General features: G+C 36.3%; 1 protein-coding gene across 1 annotated transcript; it reads left to right on the top strand.

Annotated features, from left to right (window-relative positions):
- The first annotated feature begins 498 nt into the window (after positions 1 to 498).
- Positions 499 to 19,520, top strand: LOC146995217 (uncharacterized). Its single transcript, XM_085825925.1, has 2 exons — positions 499 to 1,591; positions 17,056 to 19,520. Exons 1-2 carry the CDS (start codon positions 762 to 764, stop codon positions 17,213 to 17,215), a joined length of 990 nt encoding a protein of 329 aa, XP_085682051.1. The 5' UTR covers positions 499 to 761; the 3' UTR covers positions 17,216 to 19,520.
- The last annotated feature ends 2,415 nt before the right edge of the window (positions 19,521 to 21,935 follow it).

Below are 21,935 nucleotides of genomic sequence, written 5' to 3' on the forward strand. Positions count from 1 at the left end.
CTTATAAGTAATTTTCATTTTCATCATCATTAGGAAAATAGCAGGAAAGGGAAAGCTCTGGTTCCCGCTATTTATAAGTTTAAAAAACAATATTTCATGTTCAAGCAGTATCTTTGCTGCTGTGTTATTAAAGAAGACCTTTGAGCAAAAGTAGAAGTTAAAAAATAATTCCAGCTCCTGTTTTTTTTTTTTTTTTTTTTTTTTTCCCAAATTCTCATTTAAAACTATGAGGAAATTGTTTTAAAAACACGAGTTTGAATCAACTGTGAAAAAGAGTTTTATCTATTGAGCTTAGTAACACCCTGAACAAAGAAGCTCTAAGGAGCTCCTTAGATATTCTTTGACCCTGAACAGGTTCACGGAAGTTCCATTCCCTTAAAGGGATGACCTCTTTTCTTGGTCATTTCCATTCCTTTCACCCCCATCGACTTCTTTCACCTCGCCCACCTACGTTAATCTCTTTCTTTGAGACATTTTCCCTCCCCCCATACACAAAACGGCCAGATCCATTGCTGGGCTTGTCGCCTTACACATAGGCATTTATTTGAGGATTTTGTTGCGATTAGTAAGCAAATTTTGACAGAGTTATTCGATGCAAAATATTTATTAGAGTATCAATTTTAATTTTCCCAGAAGACGTCATTGAGTGTAACTTTGAACTTCGTTTGAAGTGTAAGAGTGAATTAAAAGCATTTTTAAAATACTGAAACAAGTTCTAGAAAATTTCTTCCCGAAACTACCTTTTATTCCAGAGGAGGATCATGTATTTCGTCGATGCCACTTCATTGGTTTTCTTGGACTTGTGTTGGACCGAATTCCATCCAAGAAGAAAGACGACGTTAGTTTCTGCTTTGGATCTGGGATTCGGGCCATTTCCTAATGAGGGCTATCGATATATTAATCCTGTCCTCACGCGCCCTAATACAGTACTGATTGAAATTTTAGGAGTTGATCCGCATCTTTCCTGGTATATCGAGTATGATTCCCGTGTCCGTCCTTCACCTGTATTTATTTATGATTATAGTAAGTACGTTTTAAATAAGTCTTTGACGAAGCTGGATATTACAGCTGTGAGATTATTTTTAAAGCATCTGAAATCCTACTGTAATTTTGCACGGAAGTGTATATTTAATAGGTGCTTTTTTGACTCTCCTACGGATAGAACTGTGTATGAATTGAAAGACATCTGCAATAATCTGCTAAGGTCTTTTATGCCGCAAATAGCCAGAGAATGGATGCAGATGTTTTGCGACACAAATTATTCAGATTCCAGTTTTGTCGCAGAATTCTTTCACGCTGTAACCGATGTCAAGGCCAAGACTATTATTCTTGGCTTCAGCGACTTGTGGCAAGTTAAAGTATGGCTCTTCATGGGAAAAGAACCTAACCTAATGGAATACATTTTTTGTCACCTGAAAAAGGCAAAATATAATTTGAATGCTTCGCTGCAGGAATTTTTTTCCACTTTCCGTGTCGGTTGTAATCTTACAGATATCGCGGCACACTTGGCAGTGTTATTTAATTACGGCTTCAAAAATCTATACAGGCCAACAACGGCTCTTGCTGATTTGAGTTCCAGCGGACTAAGATGGTAAGTCCTTATTTTCGTATTTTATTCCAAGATTTGATTCATATAATTTTTTATTGCAGCTTTTTTAATTACTTACAAGAAACCTGAAACTTTACAATAAACTGAATAAACTATAAGCATTATTTCAAACGGTAGGGTACGAACTGCGCGAAAGTTGATCGAAGATCCCCCCTCTTATCTAACCCACGAACTGCGCGACGTTTTCCTGTCCCCTCTTTCTAAGAACTTGAATTCCCAAGAAGATGGGTGCTACAAAAAGTCATTTATCGCTATTAATGGGACATTTTATTGAGACTGCAAACCTCTGTCTTCGTTTATCAATATTGTAAAAAATTGAGCATACAAAACAAATATTAATTTAAAGTCTGGCCTGTGCTAGAGTGAAAATGAATTTCTTTTACACTCATTTTAAAACTTAATGATGCTTAACAGAATGATGAGGCAGATCTTTTTTATTCTCTGTAAGAATTAAATACTTTCCAAGTTGTAGATTTTAGTCGCTGATATATATATATATATATCACAGTTTCGAATAATAAAATTGATAGATTAATGACATACACAAAACTGATACATAATCAACCTATCAAATATCGGATTTGTAGCTCACCTTAAATACGTTTCTTGTCTAAATAAATATTATTAACAAATCTTCTTAGGTAGCAGACTGGTTTTAATTTTCAAATTTACCATTTAAGATAAATAGTTCTAATTTAATTTAAACAATTCTCTTTATTAAATCTAAAAATTGGATTTTCTAAATTCGCACTAATATTATTGCAATATATTGCCGTATTATGCTTTCCATTTTTAGTCATTGAAGTAATTTTAAGTTTATTTATGATCAAGCGGAAAAGTCACTAAACATTGGTAGTTCGACTCGAGTTTCTAATCCCAGAAATCCCCCCCCCAATTTTGTTATACTTTTTTGTACTTATTTACTGTGTAAATTTCTATCGTAAAAATTTCAGTTCATGAAGAAAAATAGTGTTACGAAATGTACAGGCGCGGTAAGATGGCTTCCCCGCAAAGCAGTTTAATGGTTGCCATAAAATGGCAAGGGAAAGCACGGTTGCCACATTTGTCGAGTAATCGCCAATTTGGCGACAAAATTGGCGATATGTCATGGACTGATGGTATGTATGTGTGTGTATTTAATTATGGCAAAGCACACTAATGCTATCTGCCTAAGGGAAGGGATGCCTTCGTGGAGGACTTTCTAAGGGAAACTGGCTCGTATACACGTTACACATGGGAAAAACCACGAAAACACCCATGCAGCCAGCCCGTTCGCGAGATTCGAACCTCGGACCGAACTACCAGTGTTCAGCGACTTTACCGCTCGGCCGCTGGTGGGCTCCATGGACTGGTGAAGAACCTTCTGGAACGAATTCTTACCGGTTTAGCCCAGAATGTTCTCGAACACAAGCCGAAAGCTATGTAAACCCTGCTGGTCCGCAGTCAGTTAGAGTGCCTCGTCGAGAGGGCGAGTGTGTGTGCCTCGTCTAGCGAGCTGATAGTCATTGAGCGAGTGTCCTGAAGTCTAGCGCCGAGTTGGTCGTCGAGTCAAAGAATACATAGACTTTCTTTGGTCGAGTGCATCGACAGAGTCTTTTAGCAAAGAAAGTCTATGTAAAGAAGGAAAGGCTCCATAGACGTAATGTAAACCAGTTTGTCTTCCGCGCCGCTAGAAAGAAGAGGGACAATTCGCCAAGGGATTTGGCGACGGAACGTGTTGGCGAGAATTTCCCCCTTTGTGATGTACCTCGTCGAGATTTTAGACCTCTCGCCACGTGTACAGGAAATTGAGGAACACGGGTTAAGATGAATCGTTCTTTGACTTTTCGCGATAACTTTAGACCTTTTGTAAAGCTTCAGTCTATGCAAATTCTTATAAAACTTGCAATTTTTTTTCTTTTTTTTTTCTCTCAAAGAGTTAGTATGGGAAGGCATTACCAGTTGACCTATGGTACATCGCTGGTGTCCCCCATACTTTTACCTTTACCTTTACCTATCTGTCAATATGTAGAAAAAAAAAAGGGAGTCACACAGCTTTAAACTCTTGATAAATATGACCGTCGAACCTGTTCCAACTTCGACATCAGCTTCGAGCTTTGGCGCTTTTTGGCGACAGATATTTCACGCATGCGCAGTGTCCTTTTCGTTCAAATGGAGCCACTCCTGCTGCTGCGAAGCTTTTCTTCTTAACAATACATATTCTTTGACTTAGTCTATAGCTTTCTGTTGCCGTAGAAACGAGCCTTGACCCATTTTCCGTAGGGGTGTCTGGAAGACGAATGATAACTCTTTACCCCTCAGCCAACAGTCACCAAAAACAAAATAACAATAAAGCAACCCTTGGCTCGCCCCTATTTGAAATATACTAAAGCTTTTGCTATAACGACCGCCACCCGCCAGACACAGTGGCGGAAGCTCTTCTGGTAGACAGACAGTATAGTATAGCAGCATTGTTATCCTTTTGGTAATTTTTACATTTGACGAGTGTTTGAAGGGGTGTACCCAACTGCGCGAATGAAAATCCCTCCCGGTCCTGCTATAGTCCAACTGCGCGAAACAAAATTTCTTCCCCCTGTTGCCTACAGGGTTACAATTTAACTTTTCGGAGCCAATTGTAGCCAAGAGGAAAATAAAAATAAGGAAATAGAATTACCTATCACAAGAACATATGTAAAGTAAAAAATCTCTAACAAGCAGGCTAATTACTTGAATAACAGTAATAAATACGAGAGCAAAAAAAGAAAATAAAAGGTATTGGTAAACGTACATATTAGCATTACAAACATCTTTCATTTATTATAATAATATCATAAATTAAATAATTATAAAGCATACCAATTATATTTTTAATAAATTACATCAATAATTAGTCAAAATATCTGAACTAGACAGGAAAATTTAATAGAGTTCACTGGCGTACAAAAGATTATTCCACAGCAAAGTCTGTTAAGTGTGCTAAAAATATTTTTAGTTAATTAAAGTAATCATGTAAATGTTTGCAGAAATTAATAGTTAAATTTAAAAAAAGCTTAGCATGAAATTTATTATAACAACATTACTATGCGTTTGGAACACTGACGTATAAATTGTAAATAACTTTAAATTATTTTGCTAAGAAATTTTTTCTAAAATTTATCTAGAGTAAAAGAATTAGATAAATAGTACTGCAAATTAATATAATCAATCAGGCCTCTCAATAAATAAAAGCTAATTTTTTTAACCAAAAATTAAAAATTGGGATGTAAAAGTTTAGTAATATACTTGGAAATATCTGAACATAATTAATTAGAAATGTATAATTAAATTAATAACAAGCTAATTAACAGTAACATTAAGCTTAATTTCATTCAATCTAAAACAAGCAATCGATCAGGAGCTCCGCATAACTGAAGTTTTAATGCTATTTTACGTAGATTTGCGTATAAAATAAAAGTTGCGCTTGTGAAACAAGTGAATAATGTACTGATAGTCAACAGGAATTAAAATACAGTGGTTAAAAATATAACTACTTGTCAGAAGGTATGCAAAGTTGCCATGATTAGAGAAATTGAATGATTATAGAAAACTCATAAAGTTAAGCGCTACAGTGTGAAAAGAAAATTCTGGAATAAACATGTTAAGAACATTAGATGGAGAAACAATCCTTAATGTATTGATATCCATATAAACTCTACGCTTTTGGAAAAAGTTACATATAATTTTCACAAAGGAATCAATTACCGAAAACGAGTTAATTTCTTTCCTTATTTTTTTCTTATTAAAGGGATTTGTAAAAAGATATGTTAAGGTAAAGGTGAAAATTTTTGCAATATTTTTAAAGAATAAATTTAAAAAATATTTATACGTTTTTCTCTTCCTTCACGTTCGTACGGGGTTCGTAGATTTGGAGTGAATAAGACGACACTTGATGAAGTATCGAAACATACTTTATTTAGCCAATATTAATCAGGACAGCTCCAATAACACTTTTTGCAGTCGTCGATGACTTACTATAAACACGCTGGAACAATCAGCGACACACTCTTCACACTCTCAGGCAATAACGGTGGAGATAGCTTCACTGCAAAGCACCAGAGTACAGCTTCCGACTTCACACCCAAAGGGGCCTTTATTTATTTATTTATTTATTTATTTATTTATTTATTTATTTACACACACTTTTCGAGAGCATTTGGTCTAACGCTACATTCGGCTAAAAATATTTAAAAACAGCCTATTTTTAGAATTTCCGATAGACAGTCTCGTGCGCCGGCGATAAAAGTATTTTATTTCGTACAGTGTTGCCACTGCTCGCTTTGAAATCCTCCAGATTTTTTAATGTAAAATGCGTTAAAGTTTTACAAAATTTGAAATAAATAATTACTCAAATTCAAAATTTAGGCTTTCTCATGCCCATATTCTATGGAAGTTACGTTATTCAAATTTGGATGGCTCTAGGTACCATTGTTTTTCACAATGTGAGAAATATACACTCGTTCATGGAGATTCATCATTATTTAACTTCTTTAAATATAATACAGGGCGATAATCTTTGCTGGCAACAATTTGAAAAGTGATTCAACGCAAAATGTCGTTTCGAGGCTTTGGGCTAATAGGAAAAATGCTTTCATACAAAAATAAGTAGCGTAATCATTTTCAGTTTGGCAGTTGACGGGAGACGGAAACACCATCGTTTAACCAAGAGACAGTAGTCTGTTGAAACGACGTTACTGTAAAGCGGCGGTACTTAAGCGGTATTAATGTAAAACGGTAGTACTTGTAAATATTAAACGACGGTACTTCGGTGGTACTGTCTCGCATCCCTACATGTCTAGCATTAGGAGATGCATCAAAAAGCATTGTAAATTATAAGATTGCAAAAAGATTCCATGAAAAACAGAAAACAATTGACAATCCTGTCATCAAAATTCCTGATTATGATCCTAATGATCTTGCTAATTTTAACAGACCACTTCCAGTGCTTAACCCATGGATAATATTCTCCCGCGCAGTTTTACTGTCCTAACGTATGCTATTGTTTGTGTACCATGCTACTAATGCTTATGTATGTTCTGCATAGTTTTTGTCACATTGCATTTATTGGAAAAACTGGATATTACAGTCCATTTTGTCGCGTTTTCAAAAAATTGCCGAGTCGCCAAATCGGTTGTTTTCGCGCGTTTTAGAAAATCGCTAACTCATCATATCGCCATATTAGATAGTTGCGAATTCGAATTAATTCTGTAAACATGCAAAAAATAGATCATGTAAACATGCAAAAATATCTAAACAACCTGTAAACATGCAAAAATATCTAAAACAGGACTTCAAGAAAAACAACAAAAAGGGGGAAAGTGCAGAATCACCAACTGCTTGGCGCGTTTTTAAGAATTGCACATACTCGGTATCCATGTGCACGTCGACCGATTTTCACTTAAAAAAAGTTCCCATAATTGCACAAAAAGGGCATTGCGCACTCCCCTGACTTTATCCATGTACACATCGACCTATTTTCACTTAAAAAGTCAAAGAAAATTGACATAAATCCAATTCTTACTCTTGTAAAAAGCGCCAAACAAATGAGTGGGCGATTCTGTACTTTACCTAAAGTATTTGAAAGTTAATAACTATGTATTTTATAGGATCAACAATATTAAAACTTTTCATAATATCATATAGGAGAGAGTAGCCTAATTTGAACCAATTTTGTATTTTTCACTATATAGAAGGACGGAAGGAGTGCCAATAAAAAGTTAAGTAGTAGAAAATAAACTCACTAAATGTACCTTCAAAATAGAACTTAAATTTTAAAAAATATTTATAACGGTGAAAAATGAATTTAAAAAAATCGTGTCATCGATTCAATTTAGGAAACCGATTTCCTTATTTGGACAGCTAGTTTCCTAAATTGGACCATGAGCTTTCTTAACGGCAATTACAACAAAAGAACCTTTTAATTGCAGCACTAACTCCAACACACCGAGTATGTATCCAAGCATGACATTTCATGCATTGTATCGTTTCCTCTTCCTTGGTTTCTTCACATAATATACGAGTACAAAACCATGAATCACCAGTTTCTTTTATGTTTCTGCATTTTGTTAAACTTTGGTGAACTGATTTTTACTTCCTTGTGCGAAGTAAAAAGGAAGTATTGTAATCGCGAAAAGTTTTAGGTAGCATATTTCAACGAAAATATCCATTTTGACCACTTTCGAATGCAATTTAACGATGTTTTTGCGTGATATCTGTACGTAAGGACAGAATAAAATACTCCTTTCCTCCAAAAAAATTATAAAACTGCTTTAAAATGAATTCTGAAGAGAATTTTTCGTGGCGTCTGTACGAACGTATGTACGTACGTGCGCACGTACGTATCTCGCATAACTCAGAAACGAGTAGCCTCAGACCGTTGAAATTTTTTTTAGGACTGCTGAACGCTGCTCAAGTGGACTGCCGCCCTTAACTATAGTAAGCCTTACGGTATTTGTTTCCACTTGGCAGATGCTGTCTAATCATGACTCGCTGATCCGACAGCATTTATTATTTCAAAATCTTAGGTTTCATAATCACTCATTATTTTACATAGGTTTTTAGTATCTATAACTGCCTGGTTGTTAACTCAAGTTCTATTTTAACTACTACGCTGCTAACTATACTACACTACTTTAACATGGGCAATGTTGCTATACTTCCTTTACACTACAATACTACTTCAATGTTTTACACTAGACCACAATACATTTTACACTGAGTACTATACATTGTAACAATATCATATATAAATGCAAGACATAGAATATCCTATATAAATGCAAGACATAGTAAACCTGGTTATAAATATAATACGATAATATTAGATAATTTTTCTATCGCAAAATTTCGAGTACAATACAATGCCTACAAAACTTTACACTCTAGTACTATAAGCTACAAAAGTACAAACTCGGCTAGAATTGCATTTTACATTGGGTACAATACATTGTGATTCTATTATATATATGTACCAAATTTACAAAATATATAAGCATTAAAGTCGCATAACCTCATACTACTACTTATACAGATATACTGAACAATTACTGTAAATACAGTAGCTCTATATCTTGATTACAATTCACACTGTACTAGTTAGCCATATAATTACAAAATTAAGAAATAATATACAATGTTAATCAAACCATACACTGTTATTCATTATTGATGCAGGTACCCAAAGATAGTACTATAAATAAAAAATGCTAAGGTTAGGTTACAATACACTTTTCAAAACCATTCCTAGTTAGCAAATACAGTGGAACTACCAACAACATGATTTAAACATTGATATTTCAAGCATAAAGCATAATCCAATTTATATTCTGTACTCTAAAAAAAAAAAAAAAAAAAAAAAAAAAAAAAAAAAAAAAGATATTTTTTTCCTTTCCTTTTTTTTTTGGGGGGGGGGGGTAACAATGGGTTATGTCTCCATCTATGCTGAGTAAATAAATAAATATAATTCTGCCAATGATGGAATAGAAACAATTCAACAATGATACAGTTATATAACTAGTAATTTTTACAATACGTTTTAATGATTCTTTCAGTTATGAGACTTATTAATTGTAGTGTAATCTAAAAGTCACAAAGATGTGTACAATGAAAAATTAAGAATCTATGCACCAATGTGGTTAAATCACACAAACATTGAACAGTTCAAGGTTCTGCAATGGTAATAAAGCTAATGTTATGTCATTCACAAGGAAGTCTTTACCCTAAGATGATCCTTTAATTGTGAGCGTACAAGGTACAGATGTGTGCAGTAATTGTCAATTATTCTGAAGTGTTCGCTCTGTTTATGCCTGCATGACTCTGTGCACAGTACTTTAATACCTCATTCAATTTGCGTTTAGCAATACTATTCTTGCAGATTGTTTCTGCCCATTGTGGCCAAAATAAATCACTTGGTCTCCTCAGGTGATAAGGTTTGGTGGATGCACAATGGAAGAGATAGTGATCTGGATCACCTACCTCTCCACATTCACAGAATTCTGTTCCGCTTAAGTGGAACCTCTTTAAATAGGTAGGGAATGGTCCATGTCCAGAAAAAAAGTGGGTCTGTGCACCGTTCGTGACTTTTGCTACAGTTCCCACTTTTGGAAAAAAAGAGTAGGTCCTTCTACCCGTGGGTGCTGAGTCCCACCTTTCCTGCCACTGGCATAATAAATTTTCAAGAGTACTTCTCTTGAGATAAGAGGTTGGGAGTTTCACAGGATATTCTCTCAGGCTTTTATCATTAGCTACCGATTTGGCAAGCTCATCTGCCTTTTCATTGCCTGTGATGCCCACATGAGCTGGAACCCAGACCAAGTGTGGACGTAAGGAGAAAGGGCAATGCAAAAGAATTTTTTTTTTTTTTTTTTTTTAAGCTTTTGTACATAAGAGCTCCTGCTTTTATTTCCTCTAATCGCTGCCAGGCTAGAGGCCGAGTCACTGAAGATTGTTGCTCTGAATCTAAGTGAATAAACTGCAAATTTAATTGCTACTTTTAGCGCTGCAACCTCTGTCTGAAAGACTGTATTTCTAATATCTAGTCTTCTTTTCCATGTTTTAATAATAGTCTCCCCTTGTAAAGCGCAAAATGCACTACCGGCGCCTCGCTCTGTTTTGGATCCATCCGTGTAGAGGCTGAAGCTGTTCTTTTTTGAAGATGCGTACACAAGTTGGATGCTATCGGACAAGTCTATGTCTGCGGGGTGCCCTAAAAGAACTGGTTTGTGCTTTTCATAGTCTGTGTGATAATAGTTCTGATTCCATAATGTTGCATTCTCATCCAGTCTCAGCACTCTTGCCAATAGGGATTCCCGTTCTGCTTGTAAGTCTAATGGTGGTATACCAGCAAGCACTTGAAGTGCTGCTGTAGAAGTGGTTCTGTATCCTCTGCATATCAGTAATAATTGCATTCTTTGTATTGTGAGCAATAGTTTACTCATATGTGAGGAGATATTTTTCCCCCCAAATTGCTGCACCATACAAGATAATCCTCTCGGATATAGTACGATACCAACTTCTCAGAATATTGGCTGAAGAATACAGTGGGGAACGCCAGCCAATATTCTGAGAAGTTGGTTCAGTGATCTCAGTTTCTTTACTCTTATATGTTTGTAAATTGTACATTTTTTGCTTAGAAATGATTGTATTATGTTGTTCTTATCTTCCGGTTAAGGTTTTTATGCCTTTAGTAAATCTGTATGCAATATTTTTAGAATTATCAACAATTTTAAAGTTGTCTAAGTGCTGCTAAGCCTTTTTCTAATGACGGCAATTGATGTTTACGTTTGAAACAGGAGACAAGTGGATTTGTTGCCAATCTAGAGAAACTTAGCTTCGCAACAACAAAGATAACGCTTTCATTTATTATTGCCAATTAAATCATGCTTAATACTTTCTGGAATTTTTTCGAGGAAATAAGTGTTTAAGATTTACTTCGTAATTTTTAATATGGATATTTTGAGTTTTTATGTATTTTTACCTTGTCGCGAAGTGAGAACTGAATTAATTAAATGAGAAATACTCAATCGTCTGTGAAAAACTGTTTCTTTTTTGTTTTGTTTGCTTAATTTCTTTTATACATCATTCTAGCTTTATTATAGTATTTGAATAGAACATGTGGCAACGATTAGATAATTATATTCTTTAAATGATATAAATTTTGTGCATTATGAGTTATAATATGAACGAAATATATAAGTTAACTGTTATATAATTATTGGATTATATAACAGTTAACTTAGTTTCCGTTATATAATTATTATATAAGTTAACGGTTCTATAATTATTTATACTATTAAGTGAATCTATCGCCAGAATGTCGCTATGGTAAACAAATACTAGAGTGAATTTTAAAGAATGCATTTATTCTATTGTGGTTTATGCGCTGTCGGCGAAGTAGATTTAATTCAATCCAATAAGTTTAAATGAAATGCAAAAAAAAAAAAAAAAAATGCCTATAATTTAATTTTCCAATTTGATATTCCAATACAAGGAAGTCATGTATGTGGTGTACACATCAGATTTTTTTTTAAGCTTTAGTATAACCGCGATTTATTTCCACTGCTTTCTGGGCTATTGGTGCACTGTGAGAAGACGAAGGGCCAGTTGGATTTGGATTTTTCTTTGGTCGCGGTGATATTTTTTCAAGAACTGTCCTAAATCGTTTATTTTCGTTATCACTTCTATCTTCATCATCATCACTACTAGAAGGTGAAACAGGGGTTCTGCAATATTTCTACAATTAGCTTTTAAAAAAAGAAGCACGCTTACGCATACTTCGTCTTGGAGACGAATGGTTGCCATTCCCGTAAGTTTTTCGAAGGGTAGCATTCTAGGATTAATTACAATTTATCCATGAAAAAAAAAAAAAATGTCGTTGCCGAAATTGAACCGGTTCAATACCGTTTCAATATGTTTTCGGTCCAACTTGGGAAACTTGAATATTTAATGCTTGATATTGTACAGAAACGTCAAACTAACATAACCTCGCAAAATTATAATTGCAAATTGTAGATAAATAAGCAAGTTTTGTGATGGTATAATAAGACATGTAATTACTTACGTTTAGACGAATTAACTGCTTTTACACTTATGTCGAAATAACAGATTTTCTTTACAAACACAATTGCATTAACCTCTTCTACATCTACGTGTAACAAAAATGCTTGTCTCAAATCTCGCAGATGTCATCAGTCTTTGTATATCATAGCTGTCCAAATAAGGCTACGGGACAAATTAGGCTACCTTCCCCTACCATTTTTAAGACATAAATGATCGAAAAGCATTGATTGGTATTTAAGCCAAGAGGTTATCAGATTTGGCGCGATTTCGCTTCGCCAAAAGATCAATCTCAATATAGCAATGAGACTACATGAGATATCAGTGGAAACAACCAATTCAGAACAAATGAAGATTTCACAATGGTCAGATGTATCCAACTTACGCCTCTGGTACCGAAAAACGTAGCCGGGCTATCAGGACCTGTTAAGAACATTCAAGTTATTCATGGAACAAAATTCAGTAATTTTTGGCCTGGCCTCTGGAATCTGACGACTACTAATCAGATCCCAACGGGGAATTCTTGGCATTAGAATCTCCACATTATTTCGAGTCCTCATTCAAGTCAAGAAAGCTATTGATATATATATCCACTCTGTTACCCGGGTGACGACTTGAACGATGCAAATAATCGTTCAAGTCATCACTCGGACGACAATACACCGAAATAAGAACGGTGTTTTTATTATTTATTATAATTCTAATTGCCACAATATTCCAAGTGGCATACAAAAGCATTGCTGGAGCTTTGCCGAACAGAACAGTCGCTGCTTCAGGATAATTTTTAACATCATTGAAAATCCGAAATTTCATCTGGATTCCCCGAACTTTTTTATCCACAACAAAAGGTTCATGTTGCAGGGCTAGTTCATAGTTCCCTTTCACTAGCCTTAACGTATAACTCATTTGTTGCAGCTTTACGTGATAGAAATTTATTTGAAACATTCTTAAATTCTCATGACTTGTACTAGCCACAGTTCACGCGACTCATTAAGAGATCCATTTGTCGCTTATGACAATGACAATTTTGATCTAGACTGGAATGATAAAAGCTAAGCTTGTATTTATCCTTAGCTTCTTGATAGTTCACGGAGTTGCTTTGCACTCCCAATGCTTGTGTCCAGTTTCAACATAGAATGGTGTGCAAAAAGTAAGGACGAAGTCGAAAAATTAGCATATCAGCTGAACGAAGAGGCAGAGCGGACAGAAAGACCAATCAGGAGATTAAGTAAGGTGATGTACGGTAGCACATGCGCAGATATGCAGGTAGACGTAATGGGGGAGTGTCTGAGTAGTATAAAGCGTGTTGTCGGTGTAAGATCAGTATTTCTGGCAAAGAGATTGCACGCCGTATAGCAGTTAAAATCACACCGAGTTGCTGCCTCAGCGAAAAATGGCGAATAATCAATCTGTTAGACGACATCTGGATGCTTTTACCCGAGGTCGAATCATTGGGAAGTTGGAGGAAGGCCGCAGCGTGACAAGTGTAGCTGCAGAGTTCGGAATTGCTCACAGCATTGTTTCATGACTTTGGAGACAATTTCAAACTACAGGAACAGCTATCCGGGGGGTTAGTAGTGGCCGTCCACGAGGAACCACAGCTGCAGATGACCGGTATATTGCCTTACAGGCCAGAAGAAACAGGCGGCAGACAGCGGGAGAAATCGCTAGACACACGACACAGGCGACTGGACGACCGATATCGCGTTTTACCGTGGCCAGAAGACTGTACAGTGGTGGTCTGTTTGCACGACGCCCTGTACGGTGTGTACCTCTAACGCCTGCCCATCAGAGAAGGCGTTCTCTGTGGTGCCGGGAACACCGGAATTGGAGAGACAATGAATGGGGACAAGCACTCCTTACAGATGAGAGCAGATTCAGTCTGAGTAGCGATTCTCATCGCATACTCATCTGGAGAGAGCGGGGAAGCCGCAATCATCCCTCGAACATCATTGAAAGGGACAGGTATGGAGGTGGCGCTGTTCTCGTTTGGGGAGGCATCATGCTTAGTAGTCATACAGACCTTCACATCTTCGACGCAGCTTCAGTCAACGGATCCGTTATTGTAACGAGATTCTTCTTCCATATGTGCGTCTTTTTAGAGGCACTATGGGTCCGCAGTTCCTTTTCATGGACGACAATGCACCATGTCATCGCACAGTAGCTGCCGAACAGCTCTTAGAGAGTGAGGATATTGAACGTATGGATTGGCCGGCACGATCTCCGGATCTCAATCCCATCGAGCATGTATGGGATTTTCTAGGCAGACTCTTGGCAGCTCGTGCCTTACCACCAGTAACGATTCCGTAGCTTCGATTGGCGCTGCAAGACGAATGGGCAGCAATGCCTCAACAACTCATTGACACCCTCATTCTCAGCATGTTCAGACGCTGTGAAACCTGTCTAGCAGTCAGGGGAGATCATATCTCCAATTTAAGACCGGATGTTTCTTGCTGAACACCCATCACAGGGGGTGTTTCGGCCTTCAGTCGCATTGCGCTCCATGCTACTTTTTCAATAAAGCTTCTTTTTATCCCTCTGATTTCTCTTTTAGTAAGTGTTGCTTACATTACTCATGTCCTTACGTATTGGGGATCTTACGGTATTAAATGTGTTGATTTGGAAAGCTTTTGTACAAAGTTATATTGAAAAAACCGTCTCGTCCTTAGTTTTTGCACACCAGTGTATCTTGAACACATTCAGGATTCTTGGCATTTTGTTTGTAAATAAATGCCCATACTTCGAGCATTTAAAACATTGTGTTACGTTCAAGAATTCTTTAATCCTAAGGCGGGGCCACCTTGTATTAACTTTACCAACCTTCATTAAGGCCCAATATTTCTTTGCATCTACACTGGCAACCCAGTGTACTTTATTATTTCGACGTTTCATCGGAAATTTTAATTCAGAGGCACCATCTTCAAAGACCATATTCTGATCTCTGATCATTGTCTTAAGGTCTTCTCCAGACAGGTTAAAATCTACATTATAGGTAATAATTTTTAATAATTTTCGGATCTTTTTTTAAAAGGAAGTTGTATCACCATTTTATTTTTAAGCAGTTCATTTGATTTAACCTCTGTTTCCAAAGCTTCTATTAAGAAAGCAAAATGTAAGCCTGTTTGGGGCTTCTATAATTAAGACACAATAACACGCCGAATAAATACTAATTCAGAAGTCAAACAACAAAAATCAGCGTTATATTTACAAAATTTTCACAGGACTTAACGCTGATTTTTGTTGTTTGACTTCTGAATTAGCTTCTATTAAGACTCTTCCTTTATTGATTTTCCTGAATCTTTTTACGCCAATATGTAATTGGGTAGGGTCAGTCGAATTCCCAATTTTATTTTTAGCCTCCTCGGAAGTAACTCCACCCTTTCTTGGATGAAGTAGTACTGTAAAGTTTCCAGATCTACTTCTGCTAGTAGATCTTTCCCGTTTATTCTGTATTATCCTCTGAGGATATGTTTTTGGAGCTGCCACTCCTGCGTATGTGAGAGGCTGAAGAGTCGACAATACTGTTGTGCGTTCTTTCAAGCCTTTCCTTGAGAATCTTACTATCAACAGTTTGTGTAATCAACAAGTCAAAAATATATTATGCCATAGAAATAATCTTTCCTTTAAAAATATTCGAAACTCTTCTTCTAATGAACTTAGAATAGTTCGTGCATCTATTAGTAAGGCAGTAGAGTCCACAGACAGTGCCTGAATTTCTTGAGATTTTAGTACAGCCATTGTCCAGCCAGTAGCCTGGAGTTCACAGTGCTGGAACAACCTTCAGCTGCTGACTTTAAACCACTTCCCCTTGGGGAAGGGAGCCTTCAGACCACGACAAGATACTCAGCAGCGGGGAAGTTTGTTGAAAAAGATAAAACACTTCAATAAACGCTCTTCAAGAGAAAAATACTTTGCACAATGTTCAGTCGTTCAACAAATAATTCCCACTGAGGAAAGGTGCCTCATATAAAAGTGTACGCACCCTTATTTGATTAGGCCACCTTTCGAAACGACACAAGCCTTCATTAAGAGGTTATATCCCACATGGCTACAGTCCCTGCTAGACGGGACTTTTCTGAGAAACGATAATCTGGTAGCACTGGTTTAAACGGGAGGATTCCTAGAAAATCAGAGCTCCGCCTGGCTACGGAAACGATGTTGCGGCTACGCGGGATTTTTTCAAACCTCACCGAAAATGTCTCGGCTGGACCTCTGTTCCGGGTACAGACAACCAATCAGACGAAAGTTCTGCTTCTAAAGGTTCACGCGATCCGAATCTGAGCGATATAATCGATTACTGTTTGGCGTTCAAGTCTTTGAAGTAAGTGAAAATGGTAACCTAGCTACGTGGGGTTCCTGGAATTGTGCGGGTTCTGAGAATTGTCCCTTTCGACGTCAAGTCCGGCATAGCCGAAACATAATGTGATTGGGAGCTTATGGTGCCTCGGGATAACATTTGCGGCACTCTTATGAAATTCACTTTTCGAATTGAAAAAATTATCCTCCACGAATAAACGACACGTTTAATGCAAGTCCGATTCTTGTTTGCATTACTGATTAGTTAGATAAGCAGGGGTGAAGTTGAAATAAATCTTTTTACAAAGCCCCCGTTTTCCCTAAACATACTGAGACCTTTGTATATTTGATGTTATTTTCCATAAAAATGTCCAAGAAGTTTTATTTCATCTCTCGTGCTAGATGTATTACTTGCATAAAATTGTCTCTGTATGTAGTTTTTTTTAAATTTTTTTTATTATTATTTTATTTTTTTTAGAGTTAGAAACTTTGGGTATAACAATAGGTGTTTCTTTTGATTAAAAAAATAGATAAATTATTTACTGAATTATGAAGTTATCATTGATAATATTTATTTTCAGGAAACCTGGAGATAGACTAGAGTTAGAGTCAGAACTATTCCGGTCAGCAGAAAAGGAGGATGAATTAAGAAACATTATGATTCTCGAACTATTTAAGGCGCTTCTCACCGAGTCGCCTCGACCGTTCTTCATGCATATGAAGGCTTTGCGCGTCATCTAGAGATCGAGTCCCGAAATTGCCATTTCATACCAGGAGATGAGAGACGTATTGCTCAAATATATTATCCCGAAACCCGACGAAGATATATGCCAGGAGTTTCGGAAATATGAGCTGGATGACTTTGATGAAGTCCCTCAACCGAGGAGCTTACTGCATTATTGTCGATGTGGAATTAGAGATGCACTGATTTGCAATTTACAGTTGCCAGAAGGAATACCCCTTCTAGGTTTGCCTCCTCGCCTACAATCTTATTTAAGACTCAAATTTTAATTTCTGTATGTATGCGATGCTCTGTGACAAAAATAGTCTCACAAGATGCTCATTCTCTTAAAATGCTTGTAATTGCCTACAATCTTATTTAAGACTCAAATTTTAATTTCTGTATGTATGCGATGTTCTGTGACAAAAATAGTCTCACAAGATGCTCATTCTCCTAAAATGCTTGTAATTGCCTACAATCTTATTTAAGACTCAAATTTTAATTTCTGTATGTATGCGATGCTCTGTGACAAAAATAGTCTCACAAGATGCTCATTCTCCTAAAATGCTTGTAATTGCCTACAATCTTATTTAAGACTCAAATTTTAATTTCTGTATGTATGCGATGTTCTGTGACAAAAATAGTCTCACAAGATGCTCATTCTCCTAAAATGCTTGTAATTGCCTACAATCTTATTTAAGACTCAAATTTTAATTTCTGTATGTATGCGATGCTCTGTGACAAAAATAGTCTCACAAGATGCTCATTCTCCTAAAATGCTTGTAATTGCCTACAATCTTATTTAAGACTCAAATTTTAATTTCTGTATGTATGCGATGTTCTGTGACAAAAATAGTCTCACAAGATGCTCATTCTCCTAAAATGCTTGTAATTGCCTACAATCTTATTTAAGACTCAAATTTTAATTTCTGTATGTATGCGATGTTCTGTGACAAAAATAGTCTCACAAGATGCTCATTCTCCTAAAATGCTTGTAATTGCCTACAATCTTATTTACGACTCAAATTTTAATTTCTGTATGTATGCGATGTTCTGTGACAAAAATAGTCTCACAAGATGCTCATTCTCCTAAAATGCTTGTAATTGCCTACAATCTTATTTAAGACTCAAATTTTAATTTCTGTATGTATGCGATGTTCTGTGACAAAAATAGCCTCACAAGATGCTCATTCTCCTAAAATGCTTGTAACAAATAAACCTTTTTGAAAACCAGTATTTTAATCTTAGAAATGTTTTGTTAATATTCCTTTTTACATGTCACACTGAATTCCTTTACGATAGCATTAATCAACATAACATGGTGGGCCAAATAAGACCTACTAATGTTAAACAAGGATAACTCTTGTAATAGTCATTTGTACTGATTGATTGTTTTATACATATATTAAATATATTTTATGGAAATTACCACGTAATGTTTCTGGTTGAAGGCTCAGCATTTCGTCTCGAATATTCTGTCTAATAGTTTCTGATTTATTAACATACACTTTGTGTTTTAAATATCCCCATAAAAAAAAGGATTCTGCTCGGCCATTGGCCGCAAAAAGTTTTCAATCTTTGTTCTGCAAGAAGCTCCGGGAATCGTTTCCGGCTGTCTTCTCACTGTCATTCTCACTGTCGAAGAAATATGCACCGATAACTCTATTGGCCATAACATCGCACCAAACAGTACACTTGAATTAAAATATTACCGATATTTACGCTGCATCATATCAATTAATCGTTGACAAGAACGCGTTGTTTTGTACTGTATGGTTCCATAATAAATTTCCAAGAATTCAAATAACCTACAAAAAGAAAAAAAGTATAATTATGTAAGAAAATAAAAAAGTTATTTGTGTTTAACATTGATAGGTCTTATTTGGCCCACCCTGTATCATATCTTTTGTTAGTCTTAAGAGAGAAGGTTATTAATCATATGGACTGCCAAACTGCTAGTTATTAGCAGTTTTACAAGCATTAGGGAAAATCGCAGTCTTGCGCTAGGCATTATGCTTGCTGCTAGGTGAACTCGTTTTATTTATTTTTTATTTATTTATCTAACACTAAGAATATTTATTTAAATCCTAAATTAATAATTGTCACATTCCAAGTTTTCGTACTGAATGCAAAACTTTTAAAACTCAGACTTTGTAACTTCAATGAAATGAATGATTTTATTTTCTGAAATAGGCCTCATGTCAGGCTTGTTTGTTCTATCAATTTGTTGTCTTAAAAACTGAACTATCATATGAAATTTGTCATGTGTTTCATTTACCACTTGAGACTGTTCGTGAATGTACTGTTTCGTCGAGCTGGTATTAAATTTTGCTCACTGAATTAAAATATAAATAGTTTTACTAGTGTGTTTTAAGCCCAAAAGCCAGTGGATCAAGTATCACTTCATCCACTGGCTGTCTGAATGACAAGGTGAATGCTTTTGATACAGAATAGGAGTGAGAACAAACTAACTCTAAAATGTTGGAAACGTGGTACTGAAGGCCACATACGACGGAACTGCAGAACACCCCACGGCACGGAAACTAAAATAGACGATTTAACCAAACAAGTCAGAGCCTTGAGACGGAATAGAAGCAACAAGAAACAAATCCTAAAGTGCTGGAACTGCGGTTGAAGGCCATATACGGTGGAATCGCAGGGTAGTGAAAATAAGACCCTTTCCCAGCAACGACGCAGGAAGCAAATCAGTGGCCATCTCGTGGAGCGGAGTTTGAGCGATAATGAAAAAGCCCATTTTAAAGCGCTTAGGTTTTCTGCAGTGAGTGGCAATAGTAATGGTGTATTCATTAATGGGCATATCAATCCATTCAAAACTTTGACAATAATTTTTATCAGCATCGAATGCTGAAGCACTTGGATTTACTTTATTTTATCGGATAGTAGTTTTCATTGACTAATGTCACTCACTGCCCATTGATTTAATGTGTTGTAAGAACCAGACGAATGAACGCCGTAAACATCAGCAATTACGTTCTTTCCACGCTTACGTTCTCCCTGATATCACTTTGTTTACTGTTGACATAAATACAATGTGTTACATTCTTAGGGATTCTAAACGAAGGTTATTCTTCCCGTAGCAGATAACACTCGTACGGTTGTGACATAATTCACGCAATTTATTTTCTTTTTTCAAATTTATCGTAATGCCGTTCTGACAGTCTTTTGGTTAATCACACTACTGAATGGACACCTTTCATTGCATCCTATTTTATTTGTGGCGGATTGTCTACCGCTCGCTTTTTTTTATAAATTTCCATCGGGGGAAATACGTGAATTTAATCAGAAATTTTATTTTCCCTGATTCATTTGCTTGGAGCGTACTGGTACTTTTCAGAAAGATTTATTTCTTATTTGTCTTTCACTAAGAAATTCTAATTTATGATGATTAGGGGAAATTCAACTTTCTAACTTAAGCAATCATCTTTGTAAATCCCTATGATTTTAGAAATATACCAAAACCATTCGAGTATCATAGTATAATGTTTTAAGTATACAGCGTGCCCTTTCCAAGAAGATTACAAACGGTTCGACAATCACGGCCTTCCCTGACGGTAGTCAACACGAGAGAGTTCAGTGTAAAAGTTTAAACTATATTGGCGGGAAATGTCAGAGAAACAACTACAAAAAGGTGCTTTATATTAATTCTCTTATGTTAAGTCCTATGAAAGGTTGTAGAGCTATTGGGTTATTTCGAAGCAAAAAAGATGAAAAAGTGAGCAATGTCCTCCCCGGGAATCGAACCACGGACCTCTGGAATACGCTCCAGCGTGCTGAGCACTACACTACAAAGGCATGCTAAGAAGGCGGGAGCAATACCTTGTATACTTCCCCTTTTAAAGGGCGATTGGGGTTTTTAAGAGACCCAGTCGCCAAATCCTGGGTGTGAAGAATCATCATCCACCACCCTTTTTTAATTTGGGCGCCACTGTAGAGACACTAGGTATTTTTGATAAAAAATCAACAATGCCTTCGACGGGACTCGAACCACGGAGCTCTCGAATACGCGTCGAGCGTGCTGACCACTACACTACGAAAGCGGGAGAAATACCTTGTAAGGTAACTGATTGATAGCTTAAATTCAGTGTTATCACGTAGTTTAAAGGCATTCGCCTTCGTTACTCAGAAAGATGCTAATTTTTGTGTCCGTTCCTTTGGCACGTGAGGAAATACCTGCCAGAGGATGTTTAAAATTCTAGTTTCAAAGATTGGGCGAGTAGCTGGATAAAATTTTCGCGTGTGGCAGAAATTTCCGACAGTGCCTCAAGCCTACAGGCAATAATCGGACTGAGCCGCTCGCCACTAGTAAGGGAAATTGAACATTTACTATGCTATTTCCCAGAGAATACCCATCCCAAGCGGGGATTATATTATACATATTTCAGATTATTCAGAGGGGGTGTTTTCTAACGTTTTGTGTATTACTTATATTTATTAAGTATCATGTTCTTATAAAATTCAATTCAGCAGCAATATCGCAAAATATTTAAAACAGCATGTCTTTAATTCATTTTAACAGCATGTCATAATTTCCGATACACAGTCTCGCGCGCTGGAGATAAATTTTTATTTGTTTATTTTTTTCTATGTGTGTGTTGCCATTGTTCGCTTTGAAATCTTTGAGATTCTTAATCAAAAACTCATAAATGCTTTACAAAATATGAAATAGATTATAAAACAAATTCCAAATTTGGGCTTCCAGATGCCCATATTCGGGTGGAG

The sequence above is a fragment of the Stegodyphus dumicola genome, chromosome 10 (assembly GCF_044657685.1).
Source record: "Stegodyphus dumicola isolate Sdum_Otavi_A_Nest chromosome 10, ASM4465768v1".
Lineage (NCBI taxonomy): Eukaryota > Metazoa > Arthropoda > Arachnida > Araneae > Eresidae > Stegodyphus > Stegodyphus dumicola.